The sequence below is a fragment of the Lycorma delicatula genome, chromosome 9, assembly GCF_047948215.1.
Source record: "Lycorma delicatula isolate Av1 chromosome 9, ASM4794821v1, whole genome shotgun sequence".
Classification (NCBI taxonomy): domain Eukaryota; kingdom Metazoa; phylum Arthropoda; class Insecta; order Hemiptera; family Fulgoridae; genus Lycorma; species Lycorma delicatula.
In genome coordinates, this window is record NC_134463.1 from 85,863,361 (window position 1) to 85,882,261 (window position 18,901).

Here is an 18,901-nt window from a genome sequence, read left to right on the forward strand (position 1 = left end):
GTTACAATCACAAGAAAGTCTGGGAGATATAACATAAAATAACAAATTAATGTTTCCCTACTATTGTATATATTGTGATGTAACATTTTTAAGATAATTTAAGAGAAATATTTGTTTGCTTTTAATATTTTTTTACATTTCATTAAAATTATGTTTTGGGTTTAGTTTCACACTTTGTTAAAATAATGATAATTACTTAAAATATCAATCTTAAATTATGCTCTGTATTGAACTATGGTGTTATTGAAATATACATATTTTTTTTCATTGTAAGTCTATGAATAAATTTATTTGATTAATGTGTAATAATTTGAAATTTCAGGAACTGCTGGCACCACCAGTAGGCGCTAGACAGTTGCAATGTTATTGTACATCTATGCACAAAAATGTATGCATTCCCATGCAACAAAGAATTTTCTTTAAATTATTCACTTTAATTTCTTATACTTATCCCCATGATTAAACTGTTTATTTATAATTTGTATAAGATGACAGTTATGGAGATATCATGGAATTTTTGGTTAATATCTAATAATATTTGAATTTATTTATCTATATATTTATATAATTTTATTATAATTTGTTGCTTCAGCAGAAAATAGTAAAATATTATAATAATTTATTTACTTGTTTATTATTTTTTAATGCATTTTATTAAATTAAATCAGTTGAAAACATATATAATTAATAGTCTATTGAAATGATATTGTCTATTTTAAATAACTGTTAAATTTCTTTCTGGATCCAATCCTGTTAACTGGTGAAATGTTTGACCACAGTTCTACGGGCTAGTAAGTTTATTTCATATGTAAGTTAGGTTCTGTTTCTATTAGACTGCTTATTATTACTCATTATTTTCCATATTTGATTTAAATATGTATCTGTTGCAAAATAAATAAAATAACACTGCTTCAACTCAGCAAGGGATAATATTTAACCCTTGTTCAAGTTTACTAGGAGTAAACTAGTTTCCTGTTACATTTATTATCTAATGAACTGTACACTTTTTTCTGTGCTTATCAGAGTTTGCATTAATTTTCAAACACAATCATTCAATTTGGTAAACTATTATACAATAACTTCCTGAAACTAGCTATAATTAGTATAACTGGCTGCAAGTCATAATCAGATCTAGTCATAATTATTTCAAATCATTGAAAATATTATAAAAAAATTAGGATTCATTGTGACTGGTGTAGTTTAATATATATGAGAAAAATAAAAAAAAACAGGTGATAAAAACACACACATTAAATTTAACTTAAAAGAATTTTCTAGTTGAATTCAGTCACTGTTATCCAGATTTACTTCTAGGAAATGGTTGTTGAAATATGCCTACAATCTTTTTTCTTCCAGATTATACGCTTGTGTAAAATGAATATTCTTTATGGCATTCAAATTTTTTTAAATGTACACTTTTTTTATAATAATGAATATAAAACTGATATCATTTATGTTTTCCAGTTAAAATCAACACGCATAAATGGTATGGTAACATCAATTCAGAAGATAAATAATGAAGAATTATTGATGGCTGGAACAATTAAATGTGAATTATATCTAATTAGTCTTAAAGATCTGTCATTTGCCTTATTGATCACCTGCCATACATCAGCTATTTATGACCTTACATTTCCACAGTAAGTAAACCATAAATTATATATAAAATATTAAATAATAGTTGTTACAAATAAAATATTTTTTAATGCAATTTTTATAAGTAAATGAAATTGGTGTAATCCTTCATTTAGAAATTGTATAAAATTAGTTATAAAAGTAATCTAAAGAGGAATAAAGTAAAAAAACACGACTATTAAAAGGGGTAAAGATTTTATCTTGTAAAATAATAAATACAAAATTGGATAAGCATTTCAACAGATATTTTAATGAAGATGAATAATAATTGAACCTGAGACCAGCTGATTTAGATTGCAGTCCATTACATTAATAATTGGCTAGTACAGTAGCCATATGATGTTTTATCTGAAAAATTTAGTGTTTAACTCAAATATTTTGATAATCGTACATTTTTGCTATTATGTTTTGTGGATGTAACTTGAATGTCATGGGGGCTGTTAGGTAGTTGGAATCAGTTAATAGGATATCTAACTACCCCCATAAGTATAATGAAAGCAGATGATAGATTTTGGGTCAGAACATATTATTTGAAAAAAAAATCTGATGTGGACACCAAATGACTTCCTTGTACGCCTACTAAATTACATTATACACATTTTTTGCTGCACTTCATTTAAACTTATTTCATTTGAAGTGAGATACAATCCTCCAGTTCTTTAAGAAAGTGGAAAGTTACACAATCACTGAAATATTAATTTTTATTAACATAAAATATTTATACAATTATTAATTCAACAATCTTACATGAAATAATAGGATAGAGTAAAAGTCCCTTTGTTACTCATATTATTAGATCAGCATTATTCATATCTTCATGAGTTGCTGATTAACAAATGTTTCAGATTTCTGGTGTATCATGTAAATAAAATTTAATAAACTATTTCGATTAGTGAAATAGTTTATTTCACTAATAAGTCATACCATTCTCGTACTTTAAAAACGTTTTCAAATATAAGTCTTCTTTAGGGATATAAAAGACATCTCTTTATCATAAAATGAATCTTTTTGAGGTAGTTACAGTAAGAACCATTTACTATTATTAGTATTTTGGTGTGTTAAAGACCTCATGTTAATTGATAATGTTCATTTTTTACATTAAAATTGTTATCAAAAGATTGTGCATCAACTGGATTGCAAATTCTGTAGTGGTACAATGGAAATTATACTGCAATTTTGGTAGAAATCTCTTGTACATTTCAAGACTATTTAGACAGTTTTATTCTTATATTGTGCTATTTGTTATACCATTAGGTGAATATAATTTTTCCATTTTAAAACTGTAATTAATTTCAGGATATTTTTAAACATATTGTTGTACTTTACTCGGATTAATATTGTTCAAGATAGTTTGAATTTGTGTTTGAGTAAAACACAGATCTGAAGGATTTATTGACTTTTATTATTAAATAAACTATCAGAATCTGTGCATAAATAACATTGGCAAGGTATAACAACATCTGTGGTCAAATTATTTTTCTACGATGTACTGTTTATCAGAAACATATATCAGCCTACAGCATTATGAAGGATATTTGATTTTTGTACAACAATTTTGTTTTTCAACCTTTACCTTTCATGTCTGGCCATAACTTATAATTTTACCTAAGAAACCAAAGACATTTTAAAATAATTAATTTAAAATTCTCAGAATGGTGTATTATTATTTTTGTAAGAAAAAGTTTATAAAGTAATCTAATAAGATTTTTATAAATAAGTGTCTTGCAATTGTTTTTATAGTGACTTCTCAACAGTATTTGCAACAGCTAGTAAAGATGACATTAGAGTTTGGAATGCAGATACTTCACAAGAATTATTAAAAATATCACTCCCAGGTTCTACATGTTCCGGAATTGTGTTCACACATGATGGAAAAGCAATAATTACATGTAAATATAATTTTATGTTTACTATATTATTGTAGATATATGTAGAATATTATATACTACCACTTAATTAATTTCTATGAAAAGATACATTATGACAGTACATTGTCTAATATTTCATGATTATAAGAAATCTTAAGTTTTTTCTTATTTTTCTGGTATTCTTATCAATACAGTTAAGGAACAGAAAATTATATAAAACAAAACCCTGATGGACTTTAAATTTTAATCTTGCTGATATAGTAAAGAGCATGAATTTTGAAGTTTAGCACCATTTCAACTGAACTTGCTCAAGCTGATGATCTATTACTTGTTTGGCATAACATACGGTTTGCTATGGAACCATCTTTATTTTTATACATTACACAAAATTAGGTGCTACTAATATTCTTTATTGTTATCATGATTATTATTTCATTCATGTTAATATTAATCGTGTTAAGAATTAATATTAAATAATATTATTAATTCATTTTTAATTGATAATGTATAGTTATATACCTTATGGAAAAAATCTTTTTTTCAATTAATATTATGCTGATACGTTGATGAATTAAATTGAAGTGTAATTAACCAAAGTTGTATAAATTGTTTTATAGATGTTTAGAAAAATAAAACACTAAGCTACTGCACATTTTACACAAATTAAAATAATTCACAATCTTTACAAAAATAAACATAAACAAACAACACTTTAGAAACTAAAAAAGTTGAACGTCTAAAATTATTACAGAATTTTCAGGAAGATTTTTCATTAATTATTCTTCAGCCCATTTTAAATAATTATTTGCATTCACAGAGTCGTAATAGTCGCCAGTTGTTGCACTTACTTTCCAGGTTAATAATGTGTTTGGAATAAATTCCATTTTACCCCCAGCATGTATAATAATCAATCTACTGCCTTTAGAAATTGGAGTGGGAAGTCTTTCCCTCAAAACATTCCTCCATGATTTCGTTAGGTATGACTTGACAAAGTATAAATTTCATCAAGGTATACAACCATCCTGTTTTCGGTTCTGAATTCTTTGATTGCAATTACATACTACTGTATTCGTTTAATCCTAATGTCATGATGTTCGATAACAAGTTTCCTATTGCTTTCAGTTCTGTCCTAAATTTTGTACTACTTTTCTTAACTTTCTTTTACTTCCTGAGATTCTTATTGAATCTTTCAGATATACCATTAATTTAGGAGGGCAACAGTTTTTTTTTTAGATGAAATTTGTTTGCAGACCTTCTCACTATGCACATGTGGAAATCATCAAGGTCTGTTACTGGTTTGTTGCGGATTTTATATTTTCTTGGTTTACTGAAAGAAGTAAAAGCCTCTGAAGGGTTTTCTTGTAATTTTTTTTTAGTTACTCCTTGAACTTGCAACTGTGATTTTTTACACGCAGCTGCTGTTCTTTTTTCACACTTTGAATTGGAATAATATGCTTGTCGTCATTTACCGACTTTCCAAATTTACTTGCTTCTTCTTTCATGAATTTGAACACATTATTGATTAACTCCCAAGCTTGCCAACTTAATTTTTTATGAGTCACAGTGGATTTAAGTTCATTCACCCTGCTTGCAACTATAGTTCAAATAAAAATTTAATATATACTATAAATAAAAAAACCAAAATGCGACACTGGCGAAACGGACTCAACAGATAAATAAAAATGACAAAACATTATTATTACTCAAAGCTTTCAACTGAAATATATTCTATAAATAGAATAAATGTTTTTATTTTGTATATGATGCTTGCTGTCGATGTATGTCTTTGCTGTTAGTCAGCTAATTAAAGTAATTCATTTATTATAATAACTCATACTTACAAAATTGTCTCATTTTAAATGAAGTGTTGACTGTACATTTATCAATTTTGTCAATTCATGCATCACTTGTATTTTTTAATAATTGGGCCATAAATTATCATAATTTAGATTTAGAAATACTTATGACATTTTCAAACAACAATTACAAGTGAAATTCAGGATAAATTTATTTTAATTGTAATTAATATTATAAAATAAATTATTAGATTATACTTAACATTAATTTGGAATAACAATTTCTTTGTGAAATAAGAGTTACCTTTAATATAAATTGTGAAATGATTGAGATTGAGAATGAATCACGAACAGATTTAGTTTTCAGTTTTATAAACACCGATACAAGAAATGTTGAGAATTGATATATGGCATGTTATCAGCTTGACTTCAAGATCAGATTTCTTGCCCCTGATTTTCAGGGGCAAGAAAATTTATGAAAATCAGTACGTTTGCTATGGAGAATCAACAAGAAGGCTAGAATGTATTTGATTCAGTTAAATAAATGTAAGTGGCTCAAAAAAATAAGGATTTATGGATAGAAACAAACTTTTTTTTTTTTAAATAAGTGGTTAAAGACCTTCTGTGGCTAGGTACAGTTTATGGTAGATTTTAATCTTATATATATAAATGTGAAAGTTTGTGAATCTGTGTGTTTTTTGCAACAGCATCATGCAAGAATAAAACGACTGACGCTTTCAAATTTTCAGGATACACTCATGTTATCCCAGGGAAGGTTTTAAGCCACAGATTGAGGCCCTAGCTCCCTTTGGGATTAACATATGTATGCTTAATATTAACTTTTTTACTTTTTACTTTTAAAAAGTAAAAGTACTTTTTAAAAGCACTAACTTTTCACTTTTGTAAAAGTTAGTGCCTCTAGGCCTTTCATCCAGAGATGCCAGGTTCAAATCCATTTAGGCATGGTATTTTTCATATGCTACAAATTTCCATTTGGGCTAATGAATATAGCAGTTGAGCCCATAAACTCATAAAAAACATACGTTAAATAATGTTATATAAGTTTTTGAATCGTGATTTTTTCTCAATGATGACTAAAAAGTATTGAAAAATTAATTACAAAAATTAAAAAACACAACTGCCAAAAAATAAAAAAAATAAATAAATTGAGCTAAAAAACTAAAATAAATAATAAATCGAACTAAAAAAATAAGAAATCAAAGTATGAAAATAAAGAACTAAAAATCATTATGCAGTATTTAAGTAAAATAATGGGTAATCAGTCAACTTTCAGACAGTTTTTGCTTAAATATATTTTTCATGTTGTAGAAATAGCAACCATTTAAGGTTGTCTTATGGTTGTTCTCATCAGGTCGTACATTGATAAGAAAATGTTGTCCTTCAACGAAAATATATGAGTGCAGTCGGGTTGGGCTCTTTAATATAGAATAAAAAATTATTATTAAATTACTAATTATTATTAATATAGAATATAAAAATATTCAGAGCTCTTTAATACAGGGCAATTACTATTCAGAGTCTCCCGACTGCATTTAAAGATTTTCGTTGAAAGACAAAATTTTCTTAACGATGTAAGACTTTTCTCTTTTTTTTAACCTCTGGGACAACTGTTAGGTATTGCTTCAGAGAATGAGATGAATAACAATTTTTGCCTGACTGGGAATAGAACCTGAGACATTCGGATGAAAGGCCGAGACGCTACCATTCCCACCACAGAGGCCGGCATCGATGTAAGATCTGGTGAGAACATAATCATTACACAACCTTAAATGCCTGCTATTTCTACAATATGAAAAATATATTTAAACAAATAAAAACTGACTGATGAAAGTTTGTTCGTCGCCCATTATTTTATTTAATTAAATACTGCATAACGATGTCTAGCCCTTCATTTCCACACCTTTGTTTTCTTCCTTTTTTTTAGTTCAATTTATTTTCATTTTTTTAGCTCAAATTATTTATTCTTTTTAACTTTTTGGCCCTCATGTTTTTAATTTTTATAGTTTGTAAAAAAACTTTTTTACCTGTTAAAGATGTATAGCTTTTAAGTTACTAGTAATCATTAATCACTGTGAAGTATAAGTAATTCTTTTATTCTGAATAAAAAAAAATTATAAAATTTTGATTACTTATCGTGAATAAACTAATTATTATTATTAATTTTTTTTTAGCATGGAATGATGGTAATATTAGAGCATTCACTCCACAAACTGGTACTCTTTTATATACAATTTCTGATGCACACAATAAGGGAGTATCAGCAATAGCAATAACTAAAGATGGACGAAAGATTATCAGTGGTGGTGGAGAAGGGCAGGTAAAACAGTGATAATTTTATCTAGCAGTATATATTCTTCTTTTTTAATTCACATCTAAGAATCTGCCTGAGTTCAGATTCATTCACTGTACAAAGGAGTGAATAAAATTTTTCCTTTATAGTTATTTATTTTCCTATATATATATATTTATATCCTTAAGTAAATAATATTAACATAACATGGTAAAATAGATATTTTAAGAACAGGTCATCTAGTCATTGAGTGATAAGAAAATGCAAATGTAGTAGCAGCAGATTACACATTCTACTGTTAACAAGGAGTATAACCGAATTAGTTAAATCAAATATCAATAAGAGAGACTGAAGTTTACTGTTTAAGAATGAATACTAATCTATGAGCAGTAAACACTCATAAGCTAACATATTGCTTTCTCTAAAGGTATGACATTCTTTTTACAAATAGTTGTTGGATCTTAAACCTTTTTTGATAAAGAGGACACCTTTTCTTAATGTTTCAGGAAATATGGCTCCAAACACCTCTTTCTTGAGCTGTCAAAGAAAATAACACTCATAAACATAATTTTTGTTTCCTAACATGCGATACATGATTTAAATCTGTTTTTTGATGATGTAATCGATTGTTACTTTTGTTTAACAAGTGTGTCTGGAATTTCTAAAAAAACTTAAATATACTGTAAAATATCCTTCATTGTAATCTGCAATCAGACTTGTACCTCACAGTGAAATTATTCTAGTTTCTGAGCCACCTGTGAATATATGTTTTGAAAGCAGCGATGAAGAATCAGGCAGTACTCTTCAATACAATACTCTTCAATCATGACCACAATCATTATATCTTATATTACACACAATCTTATATTACAAAGTGAATTAAATGACTTGGTTAGGGATTTAAATTTATCAAAAAATCAAGCTGAACTGTTCGTTAAGAATGCAAGGTTGGGATTTCCTTAAAAAAAATACAAAAATTTCAGGTTTTCGAAGCCCAAAAAAACAAAAAGAACTTTCTCAGTACTTTATTGATGAAAATAATTTGGTTTATTGCACAAATATTGATGAGCTTATGTTGCACTTCAGGTAAGTTCATAAACCTGAGGACTGGCACCTTTTCAGAGATTCGTTCAAGTATAGTTTAAAAGTGGTTCTACTACACAATGGTAACAAATATCCTTCAATACCAATCGCTTATGGTATTAATTTGAAGGAGACATATGATGTGATAAAAGATGTTCTTGAAAAAATAAAATATGAAAAACATAGCTGGAACATATATGGTGATTTGAAAGTTATAGCTATTTGTTAGGCATGCAGTTAGGCTATACTAAGTACATACGTTTTCTTTGCAAATGGAACAGCCAAGCTAGGGGTAAACATTATGTTACCAAAGAGTGGAAGAAACGAGACAACTTAACTGCACATGGGAAAAATATTATTCATGAACCCTGAACCCAAAAAAATAATTTACCCCCTCTCTATATCAAGCTAGGACTAATAAAAAATTCTGTAAAAGTAGTAAAGAAGTATAATCCAGAATTTTTGTACATCAGGCAGAAATTTCCGAATGTAAGTGAAGGAAAAATTAAAGAAAGAATATCTATAGGTCCTCAAATAAGAGAGTTGGTCAAAAATGATGTATTTAACTCGATGTTAAATAATGTAGAAAGTGCAACTTGTGCTTCATTTAAAGACTTTTACAAAACCTTTTTCTATAAACAAAAATCCGACAATTACCGCGATATTGTTAATCAACTTCTTACTTCATACAGAGCTATGGGATTTAATATTTCTTGAAAACACGTTTCCTCCACTCACATCTGGATTTTATCCCGGACAACCTCGTAGACGTAAATGACGAACACGGTGAACGTTTCCACAAAGACATTTCGGTGATGGTAAGCGCTATAAAGGGAAATGGAATACTAACATGTTTGCAGATTACTGTTGGACATTAATTCGGGAAGTGTCTAAAAGGCTATTTATAAAAGAAAAGCATCAGCGAAATCATTATAACACAAGTATGGCCATGCAAAATTATAAGTTTTTCTGATTTTAACTATATTTTCCCTTAATTTTTTTGAAGAGTAATTTATTTAAAACTAAGAACGATAGAAAAATTGTATTTACAGATCTTTAATGTACGCAAAAAAGCAATTCATGAAATGGTATCACGCTTAGAGAAGAAACATTAAAAAGCTTTTCCTGTCTATCAGTGTAATTTTTCATAGTAAAAATTCCTTACTAATTTTCGTTAAATCTTTGAATAATTATTGCTGTATTGTTATCTAATTTGAAAATAATTGTGCTAGATTCAGTTAACTTGTGCGATATATTGCGGTTATATTTTTGTGTAATTATTTCTCAAAATTTTTGTGATTATTGTTGGATTTTTGCAATTTATTCTGTTTTTTAGGTCCGAGTATGGGATATAAAACCGAATAAACAGTCTTTAGCTGCTGTATTAAAAGAACATAAAGGTCCTGTATCGGCTATAGATATAAATAGTTCTGATAAAGAAGCAGTCACAGCCAGTGCAGATGGTACTTGCATTATATGGGATATCGAGTATGTATTACAATTAGCAATTTATTTTAATATTGATTTAGTAGTCACTCTCTAATTTAAATTTTAGTTTTAATACGCCTCTTTGGTAATTTGCAATTATCAAAGAAATATTTAAACACACCAATTATCTTTCCAAACGCATGCGACGTTGTCAAATGTCACAAAAATAATTATTGTTAGCGACCTATCATGAATGACAAGAAGATATCATAAGCATTCTCTAGAACATTCGTTCTCAAATTGGGGACGATAACGCCCCCTGTGGGCACTGGAGGCCTTCAGAGGGGGGGGGGGGATAGAAGGACCATAAAAAATTTGGCGCGTTCAGATAGTCTAAGAAAGCAATGATTGACTAAAAAAAAGCAAAAATTATGTTTTCCTGATATTTCAAACTAAAATTAAATACCTACTAGACTAGCATAAAAAAATTATAGGGACACCTATATTTCATGATAAAAATCTGATGTGGACACCGCATAACTTCCTTGTACGCCTATTAAATTACATGCATATACACGTTTTTAAAAGTACATGATTGTTATCGGATCTTAATAATTAGTGTAACCCCGCTATAACGCGGTTATCGGGGGACTTAGTGACACCCGCGTTATTTCGAGAAGTAAATTTTAAATCACAAAGGGTATCAATTAAAAAATAGGTAAAAAATCAAGCAATAATGGTTTAATAGAAAAACTAATACAGTATAATGTGTATCACATAGAAACAAGTTAAGCGCGGAAGAGACGATATTTTTTTCTTTGAATTTTTTTAAAATTATTTAAAAATTTTTTTTTAATAATTAGTTATTGTTTGTTGGTTGTATGTTTCTACTTTATAACATATGACTGTACACTTTGTAATTGCAATAAATGATGATCATCACTATCACTTTGTTGCTCCATCCATGTTATTACACTACTTATATTTTCTTGAACATCTTTTATTGAGGGTGTAGACCTCTATGTAACAGCGATCTCTGCAACACCTTCCTCCTTCTTCCTCCGACAAATTATCGTTAAGTTGTAGAACGGAGTTTACAATTTCTTCGTCCATCATGTAATGGGTAACGGGTGTTTGATTGTCTTCTTGAACCCACTCATTGAGAACATTTACAGACAATTCTTGCCAGGTTGAACTTGACAATTACAGTGCTTGTTCGTCAGTAAAAATATGAACATTTCCTGTTTCAATGTCTTCTGTATTACTCTGTGACAACACCCTAACCAACAATTTTTAATTGTTATAGAATTTACGTTATCCATGCTGTACCAGGGCTGAATACAACACTTTTTAAAGACACAGTTTTAAGAAATTCTGTTACTTGTAATTCCCAGTTAACGATAGCGGTCAGTAGCTCTCGTCAGTAATAAGCTTTAAATTCCCGAATAACTTTTTGGTCTAATGACTGGATCAAAGATGTGGTGTTCTTGGGTAAAAACATTGCGATTATTTTCCCATTCTTTTTTTTCAGTAAGTCAGTAGGCGGATGAGCAGGGCAATTGTCAAGAAGTAATAAAGCTTTTCTTCCGATTTTCGAACTCGTAAATAATTTTTAACATAAGGCACAAATTCGTCGTTAAACCACGTTAAAAAATATTACACATCATCCAATCATTTTTAATATTTTGAAAAATAACCGGTAATGAATTCATATTATCGTTTTGAAGCAACGTGGGCCGATGGTTCTTCCCGTGTAAGATGCAAATATTTCATTAATTAAAGTTTTATTTGGATATAACTCTGAAACCAATGAAGATAATTACCACTTATGATATATCATGAAAACCTCTCAATGAGAGCTTATTACTGCAGTTAAGAAAAAGTTCAAAATCGATTGCAATCGATGTTACAACAGTTCTAAATCCAAAATTTCAACATACAACGACTAATCGTTTTTGAGTTATACATACGTACAGATATCACGCCGAAATTAGTCAAAATGGATATTGCCGTTGAAATTTGAAAATTTTCGCGATCACAATATTTCCCTTACTTCGTACAAAGAAGTAAAAATATGATTGTATTCAAACTACTTTAACTTTGCAACCAAGAGCCTTAGAGACGAATAAAACAATTAAAGCTTGAATACTCTATTTTTTGACAGGACACTTCAAATTTCAAAAATCGTCAAATTAAAAAAAAAAAATCATTTAGCTTTAATTTATTTTTTTGTATATCTCCACGATTTTTCTGAACCGAAATTGCACTTTAAATAAGAAAGACCACTTTTATTTTTAATGCTTACAGCTGTTTTTTTAGGTAAATTCAATCCTGATATTAACAAACTCATTAAAACCATCAGATTCATCCTTCACATTAGTGTAATTTTTCAATTGGAAGCTTTGTTTTAATTACTGTATTGTTACATTGAATATGTTATCATTATTGTTGTTGTATAACTATATAGATACTATTGTAATTTTCTTGAAAGCAATTTTGATAAAAATACTTCCACATATGATGAAATATGCTTTTTAGTTGCTCTCGTTTAAAATGTAACCTTCAAGTCAGAAATAGGATAAGCCATGTTTAAAAACAATAAGTGCAGTTGCTGTTTTTAAGCACGCATCTTAAAAACAGCAATTGCAATTTATAACAGATGGTAAGTTTCAAAATTTTGGGGGCGCTAGAAAATTTTTGATTCTCAATGCGGGTAGTGGGCGAAAAAGTTTGAGAATCAATGCTCTAGAAGAAGGAAACCCATGTTAGGTTTTCTAACGAAAATGAGGAATTAGTGGCTTCCATTATCATTTGTCAGTTAATCAAATATGCTAATGCACGTCAACAAGTCCCAAGTTCATTGAAATATATGGTATACTTAGCCTTAGAAATAACATTTTCAATCTGTTCATGGTTGTATATTACACATCATTACTCTTGAGAGAAAACAATTCTAACTGGTGCCTCTGGTACTTAGGTATTTGTCAAAGCCTCAAAAAGAACGGAACAGATAATTTAACGGAACAAGTGAATTGTGCTGAAATAATGTTATATATTTATATCAATATATAATTTTAATAAACTAAGGAATTTCTAACAATTAAGACTTCTCAACACTACCAGAAAGAGGAAATATGAATTAAGCAATTAACTGGAAATTTCACGTAATAAAAAGAAAGTTATCCTTGCAATCACATCTTGAAATGTGCACATCAGTGTCTCCTGCTAATTGTAAAATTATCATTTTTGCCTATTGTATGAAGAAGGAATCTCAGAAGACAAGTCATATTTTGAAAACCTAGACGCCTCAGGGGCCAGATGAAATTATAATGATATAACTAAAAATTAGTTCTAATTTTAAATAAAACTTTGATAACAAATTAATATTTGCTTAAAGTATGTTCTTTGAATGTAGTAATGTAATCTAAGAGTTACTGAACTGTGCCAATGCTTGATTATTAGTTAGTACATGCTAATAATTTTGTCGTATACCTCTGGAAAAGTGTATGCTTTCAATGAAATAAATGGAACTAGCCAGTAACTGATAACATTTTGCTTAGTAAACTACACCAGAGGTACCTAGGGTTTTGAAATGTTATTTGTGGAATTCAGCTAAAAACACATTCAGATAGTTAATTAAATAAAACAAATATCATAATGTGATTACTTAAATCAGGATGTGTTAATCGATTGCTTTAGATAATCTATCGTATTTTTGAAATTTTACTATTATGACCTCAAATATGTTTTTATGGATTTTAAGACTATGAACAGGTATTAAACCTGAAACTTAACTGATTTACAAGCTAATATGCTAATTACCATATTATTTAACAAAATACTACTCCATTTTGTTCAATTAAGAAAAGAATGAAAAGAAAATGTATAGTGTAGTGTAAAATCATTAAGTTTTAATATTAAACATGGCCTTAAAATTGATTTTTCAATTTAGTCCTGTGTTAAATGTTTATGCATTTTTACATATCTTTTTTAAATAACATTAAATTATTTTGCCGATTAAGTTTTACTCAATACCCACATGCGAGTGTATATATAATCGTTAATTAAAACAACATACTATAATTTTATTTAAAAATGAAAATAAATTTGAACACATGTGACACATAGATCACAAAGAAGTAATTACACATAAATCCTAGAAATGGGACACAGAGCTCTGCGCTTATGAAAATAAAAATTGATGGTCACAGGAAATGTTGTATCATTACACAAGGATAATGCTGCACTGACACATATGATGTGTTTGTATAGTATTGTTTTACATGGACTATGGCTATAAATTAGTTCTATAGCAATTCTAGCTCTATTAATTTCACTTGACAACTGTATGTTATAATTAATCTATTTTTATATAATATAAGGGGTATTGATAAAAAATAGGAAAAATTATTTTAAATAAATTATTGTGAACATATTACTATTATGTCTTTACTTTCTCAGATCTTGAACTATGATTATTTCAATCTTAAGTAGAATATTAATAATGTTCTAATGTAATATTAATTTTGTTTTTAGGCGTTATGCTCGTACAGCAATATTGTTTTCATCAACTTTATTTATGTGTGTAAAGTACCATCCTACTGGATGTCAAGTAATTACTTGTGGTACAAATAGACAAATTGGTTATTGGGAAGTGTTTGATGGTTCACTAATAAGAGAGGTTGAAGGATCTACTTCTTCTGCCCTCAATACACTTGATATCACAAATGATGGTAAATATTTTTTAACTGGTGGAACTGATCAGATATTAAAGGTAATTCTTATTTTTTATTTATTAAAATAATTTTTTTTTTAATAATTACTTGTCTAAAAAAATCGACCCAAAGATGTCTAATTTAACCCAAAGATTTTATTTTAATAACATAACATGACAATTTCTGATAATGCTAATTTATTATATCAGTGATTCCCAAATTGTTCGCTACAGTGCCCCAGGGAGCCACAGCCTCTTCAGAGGGGCACCATGAAATATTGTAAAAGCTTCATAATTAATAGAACCAAGACATTTATAATTATTAATTTAATGTTTTATTAATTTTTATCTCGTACTTACGAGTAGTCATACCTTTACTTAGGGTGCCACAATCTGAAAAGTTTGGAAACCACTGTATTAGATCAAAACATTTTTATACATTATTTCTATTAAATTTTCTAAAAAAAACATACTTTATAAATTTGAAAGGAAAAACATACAAATTGTCGAAGAACTGAAACCTAACGATTGTTTATTTCATCTGCAATTTTGTGAAAAACTTTGTGCTAACTTTATTGAAAAACTTGGATGTCAGATGAAGCCCATTTTCACTTAACTGGATATGTGATTAAGCAAAACTTTCATTACTGAGCACTAACAAACCATAAAACATACTTTAAGCAAAAAAATCCTATTGATTTTTAAATAAAGTAATTTATTTCTTACATCCTGAACAAGAATACACTAATTAAAATACAGGTGACGCATAGAAATAGACAAATTTTAAATAATTAGGAAAAGTGAAGTAAAGTTACTAAAAATTACTTCACCTAATTGCTGTCCATTTTTGCATACACATTTAGTAAGTCGATTCTGTAAATTTTGCATCACGCAGAACAAAGTGTTCTCTGGGATGTTGGCGATTTCATCTTCAGTCTGTGTTTTGAGCAGGTTAAGGTTTCTTAGTTTAGTTTGGTACACAACAATCTTCAGATGTTGTGTCCCCATAAAACAAGTCAAAAACTGAAAGGTCTGGAGACCGGGGTGGCCAAGCGTTGTTAGCAGTACTTGAAATTATGCGATCCCCAAAAGTCTCGCTACTGCCGTTGACTGCTGGGGGGTAGTGTGTGAGGTGGCTCCATCTTATTGAAACCAGGTTTGCTGATAGTGAAGATTTGGAAAAGAATGGAGCCTAGGAGCAGAAAATGTCTCTAGCATGTTGACATAACGTTGAGGTGTCACAGTGACCGCAGAGCCCCCTTCATCTTCAAAGAAGTAAGTTCCTATTGCCCCACAACAAAAAACTGTACACCATACAGTAAGTTTAGTGCTGTGTAACGAACGCTGGTGAAACTGAGCAAGATTTGTTTGGGCCCAGTAATGGAAGTTCTGTTTATTCACATAGATATTAAGTGAAAATAGGCTTCATCCAACAACCAAAGATTTTCAATAAAGTTAGCATCTCATTGATTTTAGAGAACAGTTTTTGATTTTAGATAACAAAATTGCAGACACAATACGCAATCGTTAGGTTTCAGTTCTTGGGCAATTTGAATCTTGTAAGGATGAAATTTTAGGTTATGGGGTTCTTTGCATACTGAACTATTAATCGCTTCATGAAAGGGGTTGGCACCGAGGATTGCATCTTAAATGCTCTTACCGAGGTGGAAAGTGCCGACTGCAAATATGTTTTGGCTATTTTTATTGATATAGAGGCAGCATTTCCTTCCTTGTGTTGGAGTTCTGTCCTCTATGCTTTGGAACGCCGCAATGTTCCCAGAGCCCTGCAGGCCGTAGTAAGAGACTATTTGTCTATTCGTACGGCACTGTTTAAAGATGCGCACCGCACCTAGTTGTGGAAAAATCCGTCACCAGGGGAAGCCCGCAGGGTTCCCTTCTCGGTCCCCTGCTGTGGAACCTGGTGTTTGATGGATTTCTGGGGTTGACATTCCCAGAAGGGGTCACGGCCCAGGCTTTCGCCGATGACTGTCTCCTTTTAGTTCGTGGTAATTCACGACCGCAGCTAGAAAGTAGAGCGCGGGCGGCTTTGTCAACCGCCGAGGGCTGGATGGACATGCAAAATTTACAGATTTCTGTGCCCAAGACGAAGTTTATGCTTCTGAAGGGTGCAGACAAATTATCAACCAGTCGAAACCCCCACATTAAATATAAAGGCTGTGTAATCAGCCGAGTAAGGGTTCATAAGTACCTAGGTGTTTTGTTTGATGATAAGTTGCTTTTTAGCAACCACATTAAGCAAGTTGCGGCGGACGCTGTCTCTGTGATGCACAAACTTAGAAGGATTGCTCGGAAAGACGGGCTGTCGGGTCGCCAAATGTACTTTGTGTACCGAGGTGTCTTCGAGAGTATGATCGCATACGCGGCGCCGGTCTGGGCGCATAGGTTGGATAGAAATAGAGCACTGCTTCAAAATTTAAGGAGTGCCCAGCGCTGAGCCTTAATAGTATGCACTGGTGTTTTTAAAACAACCTTCTACGAGGCTACCACCGTATTGGGAAAGGCTCTCCCAATCGATTTATTGGTGAAAGTTCGAGCAGCCATGTGGAAGTTGCGAAGAGGTCGGGAAGCCGAGGCATTTGGGATGCGGTTTCGAGCCGGGCTAGAACTGGAGGGGAACGGTGATCACAATGCACCGGATCTAAATTTCGTTCAGTTCCCCATTTCCCGCCTGCGGAAGAGGCTATGGAGCCTCGCGATGGAGGCATGGCAGCATGAATGGCACACCACGAATAAGGGAAGATCCCTGTATAGATTTATACAGGATCTGGGGGGATGGTATGCCTCGAATTCATTTTTAAGGGCGTCGGGTGCCCAAGTGCTCACCAACCATGTGAATTTGATGCAATATCTGTTTAGGTTTCGCCTAGCGGCTGATAAGTTGTGCGTCTGCGGGGAGGTCCAGTCGAACGAACATCTTATTTTCGACTGCCCTGCTCTTGGGGGGGCCAGAGACCGGGCCACCCTGGAACTTAGAGGTCAGGGGGAAAACTGGCCGCTCATAAACGGCGAGTCGATGTGGCGAGAGCCGCATTGTCGGACCGTGTGGGGGTTCCTCGATGAGGTTGCGATGTTCAACCGTCATCGTTAGATTTTAAATTTAAATGGGATTTATTGATTCCTTTAGCGTTGCTGTGGGAAGTCCTTATCCGAAATAATGGCTGGCCACCAGCCAGTAAAAGCTCAAAGCGCTTTAAATGGTGGACAGGCACTAGCTGGCTGACAGCGACCGAGGTGTGGCGGCTTAAATTGCCGTCTTTTTAACTTGTATCTTTTTTAGTTTTAATTTGTAACAAGGGGTGCGCCTCCCCGATCTAGTTTTAATTTGACAAGTGAGCGGTAGGGACACGTAAGCGGGTGCTATACGGCACCCAGGTTAACCGCTCACGCAAGATAGGAGCTCACTAGGAGCATTAGGAATAACGAGGTCGCAAATCTGTTTTGAGGCACAGTAGCCGTTTTTTGGCACGGAACATTTGGTCTATGCTCTAGGGCGATCGAATGGGGTGGTGGCGGGAGAGATGCCAGCTAACCAATACCAATACTGAACTATTGTAAGACTATTGACATCTTTAATCGTTAGCTTTGGCTATCGTTTTAATTTTTCACCTAGTACAAAATGAAAAATTTTATTGCTTAAAAATGTTTTGAAGAAAATATACAGCCTCTGTACATGTACAAAGACTGGGAGGAAATAAAAGAACATGAGACTATAGCAGCCAAATTCTCTTGAGGAAAATGTTTATGAAATTTCACTTCTACATAAAAAGCAATGAATAGATGTTTGTAAAGAAATTCTATTGGTAAGAACAAATAAAAAAGGTATAACAAGCTTTAAAAAAATAGTTAAGCTGCAGTACTATCTTTTTTATGTAATCACATCATTTGATATTTATAGACACTATGGATGGACAGCAGTTAAAATTTCTAATTTGTATGTTTATTAATGTGTAATAGAACAGTTACAACAGCATTAATGTTTAATAAAATATTATTGACATCGTATACCAATGTCTTTCTTTCTTTTTCCTGTTTAGCCTCCGGTAAC

General features: G+C 31.0%; 1 protein-coding gene across 1 annotated transcript in view; it reads left to right on the forward strand.

Moving 5' to 3' along the window:
* The window catches only part of LOC142330700 (cilia- and flagella-associated protein 52), a 31,816-nt gene that overhangs the window by 12,127 nt on the left and 788 nt on the right, over window positions 1–18,901 (forward strand). The window contains exons 7-11 of the mRNA XM_075376147.1: window positions 1,465–1,640; window positions 3,376–3,524; window positions 7,492–7,637; window positions 10,030–10,181; window positions 14,658–14,895. Coding sequence (XP_075232262.1) covers window positions 1,465–1,640; window positions 3,376–3,524; window positions 7,492–7,637; window positions 10,030–10,181; window positions 14,658–14,895 — 861 coding nt within the window. The remainder of the gene's footprint in view (window positions 1–1,464; window positions 1,641–3,375; window positions 3,525–7,491; window positions 7,638–10,029; window positions 10,182–14,657; window positions 14,896–18,901) is intronic.